Below are 15,270 nucleotides of genomic sequence, written 5' to 3'. Positions count from 1 at the left end.
AAAACTCCATTTTCTGCATCCACACATGCCTTTTGTCTGAAAGAGCTCTTTGGAAAAGGCATTCTTCCTTGTAGAATGAAGTTTACCAATCTCAGAAAACCCCCTGCAATTTTTTGATTTTCTTTTGAGAGAGTGCAATAGCAGTGTAAACATAAGTGAAGTTTTTTCAGAAACCCCTTTTTTTTTCTGAAAAAACCCTGCAGTCTTGATGCCCTCTCAGAGGTAACGAAAAAAATAACAACCCTAGTTCTCTTAGAAATATAGTTTCCTGACAGTGTTGGGGGCTTCCCCTAGCTTTTAGCCTAAATACTGAGGGAAAATTCAAAACAACTTCTATTGGAATTATGGATGCCCCTTTCTCATGCACATAGTCTCAAAGATTAGGTTTTTTAACAGCATTAAGTGAGACATTTGTATTGTGGTTTTGAACTTTTCTGATACTGCTGGTGTCATTTAGTTCACATGTCAGAAAAAAAAAGCAGATACAGAAATCCCCCAAAGTAATTTCTTCTCTTCCAAGGATTAAACAGTCTGTTTCCAGGTCATCCTACATTGTTGGCTATTCCTTAGGAACAATTTCTGGGCTAGATGTTGACATATAGGATATTACAATCCTGCAACTGATTTGGACAAGCTATCATTTTGTTCGGGCAGTGGCTACAGCATTCCCTGTCTCCAGTCAATATGAGGGACATACAATCTTTTCTGGTAATAAAGATGAGGTACTATCAGAGATTGAGGTGTCAGAAGAGGTGTTGGAACAAATTGATGGTTTAATTTAAAAAGCAGTAATTCACTATAGCCAACAGTATAAATCCATGAGTTTTTAAGAAGCCGAGCTTCTGGCTATAGCTATATCTTTATCATTAAATGCAGGGAATTGGAGTGTTGAACATGTTTCATCTCTGAGTCTATGGATGATGGGAAATGACAAATTTCTAACTTTATATGTGTATTGGTTGAAAAAATAGAATAATAAAGCATTTGGAAGACCATGATATTGTATAATTTAAACCTGGTTTCTGGAAAGAAAAAATGTCTGACCAACTTCTTATCATTATTCAAATATGTCAATATAGGAATAGATAAAAGGTGAACAGTTGACGTTTATTTACATTTTTAAACGATTTTGGATCAGATATTTAAAGGTATTTGGGCACCTAAATCCCATTGAAATAAATACAAATCAATGAACTCTGGAAAAGGGACAGAACATAGTTTGAGTCATGTAAGCAAGATTCGCTTATTTAGCCTCATCAACTCGAGAGAAGTTTGAGGCACTCTGGTGAGAATTAACCAAGCAAGATGACTGGGCAACATGGTGGCAAAATTCTGTGCTGATAAATACTAAATAATGAATATCACTGGTTGAAAAAAGTCAATTAATTAGAAACATATGGGGTTCAAAATTAACTGTATCAACCAAAGAAAGGGAATTGGCCATCACTGTGAGTAGCTCAGTGAAGACCTCTTCCCAATTACTTGTTACAATCAAGAAAGTAAGCATCTAAAAGAGTAACAATGCTTAAAGAATGGACTAGAGAATAGTATGGAAAATATTATAAAGCCTTTAGCTAAATCAGTAGCATATCTTTGTCTGGAATATTGAGTGAATTGCTAGTCATCCCACCTCAAAATACTGCTGCAGAATTAGAGGGGGCTCAGAGAAGGCAACAAGAAAGATTATGAGAATAGAAAAAATTTCATATGAAGGGAAATTAAAAGGATTGGGGTTGGTTATCTTACAAATGGGACTAATAAGAGGGAACATAATAAAATAATTATATCAAATAATGCCTGGAACAGAGAATGTAGATCAGAAGCTTCTGTCCCTCTTGACTCATAACCAAAGATTATCATTAAAATTAAAGTATTAAATTAAAAATTAATAAGAAACCACCTTTTTTACAAAGCATATTAAACGGGGGAACTCACTGCCTAATGAGCTAATTGAGGCCAATAGCTTAACAAGATTCAAAAAGAGAGATGACATTTATGTAGATAAGATTATCCAAAATAGTAGTACTTATCTTAAAAAATTAAAAAAATGAAGGGAATATAAAACTTTATGATTTAAGGTTTAATCCAATCTCTTAACTCCTAGAGATCGGCATGAAACTTTAATGGAGGCCAAATTTTCCCACATCTGCCTCCTGAGGATTATCTTACATGTTCTTCTGAAGTATCTATTGTTAGCCAGTCTGAGAGAAGATACTGGATTAGATAACCACTAGTCTGATACAATATGGCAATCCCTATGTTATTCATAAAATGGTTTAATCTTTCTTTTAACGCCACAGAAAATAGCAATGAAAATTTCCATCCCTTCCACTTGTGCCACAAGGCCCAAATATTTCCCCAATTGTATCTAGTATCAGCTGTTAGGAGAAACAAAACAAAACAAACAAACAAAAAGAACAAACCAAAAAAAGGTCAACACTTTGAAGATGACACACAATTCCATCCGTCATTTCCAGCATTGAATTATAGCACAAATTCTCATGCGTACACAAGAACAGCACCCTGAATAAAGAAGAGCTGATAAAAGGTAAACCTCAGCAAGATGGAAGATATGCTTTAGGTAAAGAAATATCTTTTAAAGAGCTTGCTACCACACTGACAAAGAATGCATACCCACAAATTGTCAGGAGAGTCTGCAGGTATGGGTTTCTCTGGGCTCCTTGCCAATGACCTCTCCACAAGAATGCCTGAAATTGTTATCTGTTTGGGGCTATGCCAATCCAATTTACTTGGGATAGAAAATATCAAGCCTTGAGAAAGTTCCAATTAGTACAGAGTGTAGGAGAATGTCTCCTCGGCAATATGGGTTTTGTCATTTGTCTTGTAATAGAATACTAAATGTGGAGTCCCGGGTCATTCCTTTCAAAAGAAAGAATGGTCCAGGCTGAAGATTCCTAAAAGAGAATCCTCTGAAATTTTGACTACATTTACCAGCTTTGTTCTACAGGAACAATGTGACTGTCTATTCTCTCTGAATGTGCAGAAGACAATGTTTTCTTGAGGGCTAGTCCTAAAGTATGGAACTCATATTTGCGAGAACTGAGAATTAACACAGACCTAATCACATACTCGTTGAAGTATAAATACACTTCAACCTTGTCTTAGCAAGTAACAATAGAGGGAAGGCTTATTTTCTGCCCAAGTAAGAATCACATACATTTTTTTCCTGGTAATAGACAGAAAAAAAATAAAAAGAGGAAACATCATTTCACAGAATTTAGTCTGATGTTGTTGGTTTGCATGTGTGTTTGTGGAGAGTTTGTTTTAAACTTTGTGGAGAGCTAAGATGTCATGATGATGAGTGTGGCCTAAGGACCTTAATAAAAAAGGCTGAGTTCAATTTCTTTCAAATTCTGAAGAAAAGGATATTTTCCCCTACAGGGATCAAATTAGAATCAAAGACAGATCTATGATATCATCTATTCCAACCCCTGAAAAGGCAGGATTGTTCCATATAGTATATATTACATATGTGTTTTATTTCTTATTGTGTAATTAGTGTGTATTCCACAAAGGGGAAAAAAGGTACTGATGCTGTGGTTATTTTTTTCTACTTCAGTAGCCTCATGTGATGGAATTTGTCAGAAGGCTTTAAAAAAAATCTTGATAAACAATGCGGACTTTATATCTCATATACTATTTTGTGAATTCTTTCAAATATTTCTGTGTACAAAGAAATTCTCCTTTTTGAGAGGTGAATTAGTTTGAACATCTCCATTGATATTTACCCAGGTGTTGTAATACCATGCCCTTAATTACACACTCAATCACTTTTCCTGTTATTGAGGTGAAGTTCATTGGTCTATAAATCTTCATCTCATCTTTGGGTTCTGTTCTGAGGATGGATACCACATTAGCAATTTTCTATTCTTGTGGGGAGAATACATTTGAGTTGTTTTTAAAGGTATATTATTATAAATCTTTGTCAGTCACTTTTCTGTTGTGCATGTTAGTTCTTTTCATATTTCCAGATGAATATCATCTAGATCCAGTGAACTACCGCACTTAAATATCTCAAATTATGCTATAATTCTTTCCTTACTGATGTGTCTATTTATGCCCCAACATGATCTCCTGAATAAGTGACATTGGAATAGATTTTTTCCCATTAGTTTCATCTGTAATGAATGATACAAATAATTAATTAAACTTCTAACCACTTGCAATGTGAGAAATTTCTTTTAATGTACAGAATTTCCCTTTATTGTTCTAGTCTAACAGTCTGTAACTTATACTCACTATATATCTCTTATATTGGATTTGTGTACAAAATTTACTGACGCATGAAAAAAAAATCTATGGACTCCTTTCTATATCATGTCACTTCCTCCACTGAGCCAATGCCTGTATTTTCTTTTCAGCTTTTGGCCAGGAACAGTGACCATTGACTTTATTTTTAATGGTAACACTTGCACCTTATCATTATATCTGCTGTAGCAAGGTTCCTAGGATTTTTTATGAAAACATCTACACGTTTTATGTCCCAAGGTTTCCTTCTCTTAACACCTGATCCTCCTCAGCATATGAATAACTCTCAGACAGAAATCTCACTGAAAGCTTACAAAATGTCCTCATAATTCTTACATTGCACAGACAGACATCAGTAGATCCTAAGATGCTCTCCGCAGACAACAGACGTCCCAAAACTATGCCCCTTCCAATCCATGGCACTGCCACCTGGCTTCCTCAACACTATCTAAGCTTTGACAGGTAGAGATCCTCACAACCATTGCTACCCTTGCAGTGTGTGTTTGCAGATATTCCATAGTATGGATTCTGCCTGTAGTAATTTGTATTGCTTGCCTTACAGGTTCAGAAAGGGAGACTTTGGAGGAGTGAAATTGGTATACTCCTAACAGCTGAAATACTGGAAAGGCTTAATAGATATGTAATTTGTCCTCTCCCATGTTGGTTGGGGTTGCTGGAAAAGGGCAGTGATGCTTTGTGGCAGCAAGGTCAGAAACTTCTGCAAAAGGTGATGGTAGGCATCTTTACAGAACTGACTCATCCCTGGGAATATAATGGCGAAAGGCTGTATACGTTTAAGAGCTAGCATAGGAAACTTCTTTCTCCACGTAACAAACAAAGCAGCCCCATTCCACCTCCCCTGAGGTGTGATTATCAGGTGGAGTTTGAACCTGTTGTTGGCATTGTGCTAGTTGCTCCTTTTCTAGGGGGACTGGGAGAGAATTTTTTCCTCACCACCACATTGGCTTTGGTGGAGTGGTGGGTTCTTTACAGTAGATGTTCTCTCTCATTTTCAGCTTGAGAGAGTTTGTGGCTTGCACCAGAAGCTTGCGACAAACACTAGTAGATGCTGCTGACACTATGGAGCCATGGCATTAGAGGATCCAGCATGCTAGTCATGTATCTTACCCAGAAAGGGTGGTTGATGCAATACATGGTATTGGCAACCTAGCTGTAGGAGTTGAAGAGTCTTTGCATACTGCAAGTGCATTTGGGAGAATTGAGGTTCACCCCTCAAACTTTCTGGGGGGCAATATGATTTTTCATAGCTGTACAAAAAGACATTTCAAGAAGTCTGAGAACCTGAGTTTAGGTGGAAAGGTAGCCAAGATGGTTGCTTGTACTTCCTTGTGGTGGATGTCCAGTGCAGGTATTTGCTAAAGAAGGCATCCAGTTACCAGACAAATAGCCTGGTAAATGGACTTAAAAAGGAGGTTCTGGTTAAAGGAATGCAGTGGTGTGGGGTCAGGGGCTTCTATGGTTGTAAAAGCAGGGAGCCAACCCCACAATCTTATAGCTCACCTTACTCCTCCAACAAAAGATGGATGGACGGTAAAGTCCTGGAAATGGATTTGTTGGAGGGAACTAGATGGACAATGTGGGATTTTTGGTGACAGTCCCGTGTGTAATTACAGAATAACCCAGGATTCCCAGCAATGTTCAACAATTACAATTTTCTTTTCTTCTTTTTAACTCAATCTCCCATTAAAACCATTCTCTACATCCATGAATGATGCTGCACTCCCCTGTTACAAAAGATGCCATGGACTCCACAACAGGAAAAACAGTTTTGTTTTCCTGGGTTTGATCTGAGAAGTATAAATAGCAAAGTTTTTGGAACTGCATGTACCAATCCTACTGTGATTTAAAGCAATGACAACAGGGAAAATAAACATTGCAAGCCCCTTTCCTTCTGTATGTAACTGAAAGTTTCACTGCTAGCAGGTTTCTTCTCTCATGTTCTTTTAAAATTTGTTTTTCTCTCACAGAAAATGATTATGTCATATATTCTCCACCCAATGTTTTTTCTTCTTATACATCTTGAGGATCTGCTACAGTATCTGACCTCCGTTTTCATTTGGAAACAGAGTACTTAGGAAGCTAAAAGTGTTTCTTTCCAAAAGGACAATTTTTATTTATGGACACTGATGAAAAAATGTTTTAGTCAGGGAATAAAAACCACATGGAATCTGCAGTTAATAAGATACCATCTCTGCATTTTTTATAGTGGAGCTTGGAATATATTGATGTAATCAATTTAAATCTTGAAAAAAATATTCTTGACATCTTACCCAGCAAAGAAAAATATTCTGCTGACAATTTTTTTCATAAAGTGTACAAATATATATATTGTCACACATAAAATGTATGTTTATTTTTCTTTTGCCAATAACAGAGTAATTCAGAAATTGTTATACTGGCAAAATTATGAGATTTTTGATAAATATGAACTTCATGCGCTTTTTTAAGAAAACAGAAACCATAAGACAATATTACTCAAAAAGTGCCCAATAAGTCATTTTGTCCCCATTCTCTCACAAATCCATGTTCTTGCACAAATCAATTATTGCATACTATTACTAGGAAAATATTTTTGGATTTTTCAAACGCAATATAATGGAACTCAAACCAGTAGTAGTATGGAGGAATTCTTAAATGTTGAAAGTAGGTGATTCTAGTTTAAGAACATCACCAATTTCCTAATGCTCTGACTGCTTGAGAGATACTATGCATGTTGCTTTCTACTTATGTTCCCAATGGGACCCATCTGGAAATACTTGGCCCAGTCAAGTGTACAAAGCTGCAGTCATAAAGGAATATGGATTATGCTTTGGACATAGACTACCTGTTACTAGATGTCTCACCAAACTGAGTGATTGGGCAACAAAATGGCAAATGAAATTTAATGTGGATAAGTGTAAAGTAATGCACATTGGGAAAAATAACCCCAACTATACGTACAGTATGATGGGGGCTAATTTGGCTATGACAAATCAGGAAAGAGACCTTGGAGTTATTGTGGACAGTTCTCTGAAAACTTTCACGCAGTGTGCAGCGGCGGTCAAAAAGGCAAATAGGATGCTAGGAATTATTAGGAAAGGGATAGAAAATAGGACCCAGAATATCTTACTGCCCCTGTATAAAACTATGGTACGCCCACATCTTGAATACTGTATACAGATGTGGGCTCCTCACCTCAAAAAAGATATTTTGGCCTTGGAAAGGGTTCAGAAAAGGGCAACTAAAATGATTAGGGGTTTGGAACGGGTCCCATATGAGGAGAGGTTAAAGAGACTGGGACTTTTCAGTTTAGAAAAGAGGAGACTGAGGGGGGATATGATAGAGGTCTATAAAATCATGAGTGGTGTGGAGAGGGCCGATAAAGAAAAGTTATTTATTAGTTGCCTAAATAGAAGAACTAGAGGACACCAAATGAAATTAATGGGTAGCAGGTTGAAAACTAATAAAAGAAAGTTCTTCTTCACACAGTGTGTAGTCAACCTGTGGAACTCCTTGCCAGAGGAGGCTGTGAAGGCTAGGACTATAATAGAGTTTAAAGAGAAGCTAGATAATTTCATGGAGGTTAGGTCCATAAAAGGCTATTAGCCAGGGGATAAAATGGTGTCCTTGGCCTCTGTCTGTCAGAGACTGGAGAGGGGTGGCAGGAGACAAATCGCTTGATCATTGTCTTCGGTCCACCCTCTCTGGGGCACCTGGTGCTGGCCACTGTCAGTAGACAGGATACTGGGCTAGATGGACCTTTGGCCATTTTTATGTTCTTATGTTATGTGTGTAGCACTTAGCACGGTTGGGCCCCTTATTTCTGAAGGGGTTTCTAGGCACTGCTATAAAACAAATAATAGAAGCAATATGACCTACAATAATGGATTATCCTAACTGGAGAAATATGTAAAGCAAATGTTATAGCTGAAAAATGCACCTCTTAAGTGCAGGAAAGCATAATAGGATTTCTTGGTGTGATCAAGCCATAGACCTTAATCTGAATATGCTCACACATACTAATACTATGAAAAATACAAACTTCTCCTTTCCCGGAGTTTGGCTTTATTAATAAAAAAAGGAAAAGAAATAAAATCAGGCCATCCTCAGACTTGCAATGCAATTGAATTCCTTCAATTGTGCTGTAAGATGGAAGGTTGTAACTTGGAATCACAGTCTACTCCTTTGCAGGATCAAGCATTGTTAACTCAACACTTATCATCATAAGTCAAATCAGGGCATTAATCAAGAAGCATTGTGGGTCTGAGGAATGATAGTCCCTAAAAATCATCTCAAAATGTCTCCTCAGCTTTGTCTGCTATAATAATTGTTTCTGTCGGTCATCCCCTCTCTCCTCGGAGACCCATCCCACCATACTTATATGCAGGTATCATAATAAATCACTAGATTTACTGAATCAGCATTACCTATTTAACCCTTTTCCTTTAGGATCAATAGGAAGAGATGGACTGATTCAGTCAAAAACTACCATACTGTTGATCATTGTTGAGATTCACATATTTCCTTTTGTCTCTTCTGGGAAAAAAATCTAATTCTTCAAATATGTAGTGAGAGTATGAAAAGGATAAGGTTTAAAGTGTACTCACTGTGATTCAGGGCTGTAAATTATACAGTATTTCAGATTCAGTTTCTAAATTATATATGCACAGTTGAAAATTATCCTTTCAGTATTACAGGTTCATGTATTCCAGAAGTAACAATAAAATAACAAACTAACTTTTCCTTGCAGGGTATATATATAAATACATTGCCAAAACAAGAACTTATTTACAATCTTGTGACAGCTTTCCTACAAATAACTGTCAGGAAGAAGCTCTGCAACCTTTTTTGTCTAGATTATGATTTTTTTTTGTGCTCAGTTGATATTTAATAATATCAACCTGCAGCTGTCTACACCCGCTTCAGTCAATCTCTAAATACAAAAAGAACTGTTGTTTGATGGGAAGAAATGTCAGCCACATCATTAAATGGCCCCCTAAAGCAAGGCTGATTGAAAAACAGGTTATGAAGATTTTCCATGAAGTTGAACAGAAAGCTTTTGTGAAAGGCAGAAAAAAGGCACAATGTTTTAAATATCATGAATTTAACTTTTTTTTTGTAGCCTAGAAAACTTAAAATATATTTTCATTGTAAAACAAAATATTTAGGAAGAAAAAAAGAAGCTTCACCTCACTATATCTGAGAGGTTTTCTTGAAGTGATATCAGTTTAACCTCTTTGAGCCTTTGTTCCTCATCAGTTACAACTGATATACAATGGTGATGTGTTCATAAACTCATTCGTCTTTGTGAGGGTTAAATAGAGTTTAAAGTAGTTACTTTAATGCTATAATTTGTTATTTTTATTGAAGTAGTACCCACATTGTGCTAAGCACTGTATAGCTTTGAAAAAAAATCCCTCTACAATAAATGTAGTGTCTAAAAATTTGGCAACAAAAAGCCCTGTGAGATCTTGCCTCTTCTGCCTCTGAAAAAGTGTTGCTTTATCCTTACAAAAAACCCAAAACAAAACTAGTAGGTCCATAACAGTATGAGGCACGATTTAAAAATGAAAAGGTTATGAAAGAAATTAGAGATAAAGTGTGGAGGAAGGCAGGGGAAACAGAGGCAAAGCAAAACAAAACAGTTTTCAGGTAATGAAGAAGTATTAGCGGAGGAAAAAATGGATTATATATACATATATGTATATATATATAGATATATGTGGGGTTGGAGGGATTTTTCTCCATTTTTTAAAATGATGTGGCTAGGGGAAGAAATGCACTGAAAATGAAAGGCTCTTTTTTCTTTATTTTCCCTTTCTTTTAAATCTCTTTCTTGTTTTCTCACTGCATTTTATTCTCTCATCATATATATTTGACACTCGTAGAATTTGAAAAGGGAGCATACTGGTTGAGAAGGCATACATTACATATACAATAAAATATTGTTAATGGGTCATTTGTCAGTTTGAGGTTTTTTGCATGTCACTATTGCTATGTTTTCCTAATTAACTTTTTAGACAGATATTTTATTCAACAGAGAAAAATGGATCATAATTTCTTTGCAAGGTAATAAAACATTTGTTTAAATAGAGGTTTAAAAATGTATGTATTTATTAAAACATATTTAAATATTTTCAAAAAAACTGAGTGGGAACATAAAATACCACTGTATGTAGCACAGCTTAATCTTAAAAGGCAAAATATATTTTCAGTACATCAATCCTCCATATTAGAGATTCTGCCACAACTCAAATGTGCAGAAGAAGAGAATTCACATTCTGAAATATGTTTCAGATAATGTTCCATTCTAAACTTTGTTACAGTAGAGTATAAAAATACTCAGGAAATCTTTTTGCTGGCACTGCTGAATCTGCAAATGTGTATTATTTATCCAAAGCAAAAGAAAATTAAGTTAAAGAAGACACAATCTAAATTTTGCCTCCAGACATTAACATCTGAAATAGTCCCATTAATAGCATAGCTTTCTTGTACAGATATGTCTGTGCTCTTGGAATTACCTAGAGATGTATTTGACAAAAAGTAGTGGGCCTTTACAGAATCAGTGTCAGAAGGACACTGAAACTACGTCTACATTGCAACACTATTTCGGGATATCAGAGGTATCCCAAAATAGCTATCCCGTGTCTTCACAGCAAGCCCATTATTTAGAAATATAATGGGCTCACTATTCTGATGTTCCTGTAAACCTCATTCCACGAGGAATGAGGAATATTTTGGAATAGTGGGTTATTTCGAAATTTGGTGCTGTGTAGACAGCTCCAAAGTACAAAATAAGCTATTTTGAAATAAGATAGAAATAAAATTTGCAATTTGAGTAGCTCAAATAGTGTATCTTATTTTGAGCTATGCTGCAGTGTAGATGCGCCCTAAAGAGTTACTAAGAGAAATAGTACCGGAGTTAGTCACTGCAGTGTGAATGCAGAGTAAGAGTAGAATTTGTATAGGAGTATGGAAATGTTCCTTACTATAGAAATTTGATATCTTTCTCACACTGACACGGTAAAGGATCATTTGCGTCTCTATGATACATCTATTAAAAAACTTCTTCCATGCCACCCATGGAAGTTTTGCCATGTTTCACAGTGGACATTTTGCTAGTTATTCCTTTCTTAGGGTGTTGGGAAGAATTTTTTCCCCTCATCAGATTGGTCAAGTCAACTTTTCTCAACTTTCTAACAGTGGGTTGGGGGCTTAATTTGAGAGGACATGAAAGGGGGTCAAGCTATGATTATGTAACTCACCAGGGGCAGATGTCCAGATATTAAGTATAAATGTGGTTTTAACTGAAAGATGGAATAGAGACTAAGAAGTAAGTCTGGAGAAGGGGGGGCAGGAGGAATTGTGTTAGAACAAAGTTTAAATTCCAAGAGGTAACACAGTCTCTCACAGGGAGATAAAGATTAAGCAAATCTTTCAGAAACCTCTTGACAATTCTGTGAGAGAATAAAGATTTATCATTTTCTGATATATGAAAAACTACTATTGCAACTAGATAGATGTATCTTGAGTGATAATAGATAAAGCCTTATTCTTTAGAAACAGCAAATACTCATATAGATAGAATAAAAATTAACCCAAGATGTTATCACATACCCATAGTGAAAATCTTTTCCATTTTAAATAACTTTTTCACATTTATTATCTTCTAGATTTACCTAAAATATACTGTACATCTGCATTATTTTGCCCATATTGTCATATGCAACTAAAGTGGATCTAGATGGGTACACTTTTTACTGCCGCTGTCACAAGCAGTCTGATATTGGTAAGCATGCGTAGTTTCCTTTGGAAAAAGGAAAAAGTCAGTTTATTACTGTTTTGGTTAACTTGGGACAATAAATACCACCCCATCTTGAACTTCACAAGCATCTGCTTTTTATCTTGAACAATAATGGGGGCACCTACATTAAGCCTTTTAGCAAATTGGAGTATGCCCAAAATAGACTTAAGAACAGTGTTCTTAAACAGTTGGAGGTGCACCGCAGAGAACAACAGAAAACCTAAAGGGGCTGGTAACCTTTATTTTTCTTTTGCTCAATAACTTTCCCCCCAACTCTTTTCTTTTCTTTTTTTTCTCAACAAAAAATCCTTGTTTGGTGTTTCCTGGTCTTGAAAAGTTTAAGAAACACTGCCTAAGGGGAAAAAATTGCCCAGGACCACAGTCTCCTTTCAGGACTATTTGTGCAACTAAGAGTCTCTGCTCACTCTTTGAGAGATGCTCCACATGGAGAATTATTGTATAAATCAGTGGTCTAAATACTGTGAATTATAATCTCTCTCAATGATGTATTGCCTCTTTCCAAAGTTGTGACAACTGAGTTCTTCCCTGTCCATTTACATAGTACATTACCATCCAATTGTCTCTGGGCATTTGAACTAGGATACCTGCACTTGAGGTAGGAATGATCTGAATGTCAAATAAATTGTTGTTAGCTTTAGAACTCTGACATTAAAAACAGAAGAATGGTTTTACTAGGTCAGACCAACAGTCCATCTAGCCCAGTGTCCTGTGTGCCCACAGCAGCCAATACCAGATGCCCCAGAAAATCCTCATTTAATCCCTCCCGTTACCCACCTCCACAGAAACAGAGGCTAGCGACATCATTCCTATCCATCCTGGCTAATAGCCATTGATGGACCTAACCTCCATGAATCTATCTAGCTCTTTTTTGAACCCTGCTAAAGTCCTAGCCTTCACCACATCCTCTGACAAGGAATTCTAGAGGTTGACTGTTTGCTGTGTTGACATTAAGGTAGCACTCTCACTGATTCCATTTAAAATGTAGGACTATGTAGCACTTTAAAGACTAACAAGATGGTTTATTAGATGATGAGCTTTCGTGGGCCAGGAAGCTCATCATCTAATAAACCATCTTGTTAGTCTTTAAAGTGCTACATAGTCCTGCATTTTGCTTCAGCTGCACCAGACTAACACGGCTACATTTCTATTATGATTCCATTTAACAAATTTTTAAAATGTGTCCTCTAGCCTGTTTAGAGATTTATTTTGTAATTAACATGGAAGGAGAGGGAGGGATAATACATGTTCCTGGTCCGTCTGCCATAACAGAGTTTTCAGGATTTTCTTTAGAATGGTAGGTTAATATTGTCTACAGAATGTCTGAAGCTTCTTGTCAGACAGTGTGTAAAGGTTTGCATTCTTAGTCTTGCATAAGGTATGACATTGGTATTTGATGTCATAAGTCTCAGTAGGGAATAAACTGATTTTCTGAGATGGACTTTAAAGCAGAGAAAAATTATAGACCTAAATTTCAGAAATGTGTTCTCCAGGAAATAAGTCCTCATTTTGCTCAGTTTAATGCTCCTCTAAAAACATATTTTGTGATGGAGTCAAAAGGTATTTTTGTATATCAGAAAGCCCAACTGTGAACCAACTGACCCTTTTCAGATCATCTTCAGAAGATACTTTTAAGAGTCAATTGGATAAATAAGGAAAAACAAAACTTCCTTGTCTTCTCAGAAAAGTTGCCATTACAGATTGGCATTTTGCAAGGATTTGAGGAGGATATCCACAAATTTGCAGGATTCTAGATACAAAATATATTTTCGTCCACATCTGTTTCTGCAAAAATAAGCTACTGATATGCACATCTACACCTGTGGATGCAGATACCCTCACATTGAAAGTGTATATTCACAGATTTGTAGGACTTGACTGACCACATAGGATAGTTGTCTGAGGGCTCTGTACTTCATGTAGGAGGCTGCCATATATTGGCTTGGCAAGCTCTGCATCCAATTAGAAGAAGACCACATAGATACTGATACATCCTTCCAAAATCTTACAAAACCAGCATTAGTTTCATTTGCTATACTATGCATCCTCCTCATGTCAAACCAGCTTAAAACTTTGTTAGTCAAGTTTATTTACATAACTGACTGACATACCTCAATCTCAACCCACATATTATTCCAAATTCTGGACATCTGTTCCGGTTATTATGATAAGCACGGAGGGGGAGGTGTTATGGCACAGAACAGTTTAGAAAAATTTTATACTTATTTAATATAAATCAAGTTATACCAGTGTGCTTACACTTATATACATTGCACACATTATGGAATGGATTAATCTCCAAAGTGAAAATAAAATATTTTATTTCTACCTGGATTTAAATAATCACAGAAGCATTTTATTTTGACTTTTTGACACCATAAAATGTACAATAAATAATAACAAATCTACTTTTCAGATGTATTCTGAGGACCCGTTCCTCCTTCTACACAGAGCTCAATGCACAATGAGAGCCTGAGACATTTGGATGCCTTCAATATTACTGAACAGGGAATTGAGAAAATTTCCTAGCGTGGCAAATAAACCTTATATGATGTTTGCTTATATTTATAAACTGATAAGCATTTCCACAGTAACTGTTACCTTTGTAGTTGACCTTGAAGCCAATTGAGCCCACGCTTTCATCTGTTTGAAGGTGCAACCACATCTGATTGCTCATGCTCACAATTAAATCTGGAACAAAACTGCCTGTTAACCTAGAAGCAAAACAAACAAAAAAATTAATGCAAAAGTCTTCTAGATTTAAAAATAAATTAGTCATAAATAAAATATCCAGGTAAAGTAGCCTTGATTACAGTCCTCTGATAACCACAATATTCAGGTACAGAAACATGATTATGAGAAAATTAATAATTGTAAACTGGTTTTGGTTTCCAAGTGTAAATTATAAAAACAGATTAATCTCCTGTTATCTGTGCTACTGACACTTTGACTTAAGAAAGAAAAAAGACAGAAAGAATCCATTATTTTTTGAAGCAAGAACCCTTTTTTAAAATCACAGAATTTTATTGCTTTGTAATTTTCTTGTTCTCATCATAACCTCACAGTGATAGTGATGATATAGGAAAAGAAAAAAAAAGTGATGATATAGGGGGGGGAAAAACCCTGAAACATAAAAACAAGATTAAGTCCTGATTGCAGAAACTTTAGTTGTGTTAGTG

The 15,270-nt window shown here is 36.0% G+C and overlaps 1 protein-coding gene across 3 annotated transcripts in view; it reads right to left on the bottom strand.

Annotated features, from left to right (window-relative positions):
• The window catches only part of CSMD3 (CUB and Sushi multiple domains 3), a 1,183,531-nt gene that overhangs the window by 566,832 nt on the left and 601,429 nt on the right, over positions 1 to 15,270 (bottom strand). For all 3 annotated transcript variants that reach the window (XM_075920204.1, XM_075920205.1, XM_075920206.1), the window contains one exon: positions 14,693 to 14,805. In XM_075920204.1, the coding sequence (XP_075776319.1) occupies positions 14,693 to 14,805 (113 nt within the window). The remainder of the gene's footprint in view (positions 1 to 14,692; positions 14,806 to 15,270) is intronic.

The sequence above is a fragment of the Pelodiscus sinensis genome, chromosome 2, assembly GCF_049634645.1.
Source record: "Pelodiscus sinensis isolate JC-2024 chromosome 2, ASM4963464v1, whole genome shotgun sequence".
Lineage (NCBI taxonomy): Eukaryota > Metazoa > Chordata > Testudines > Trionychidae > Pelodiscus > Pelodiscus sinensis.
This window is presented reverse-complemented; position numbering and strand designations above follow the sequence as displayed.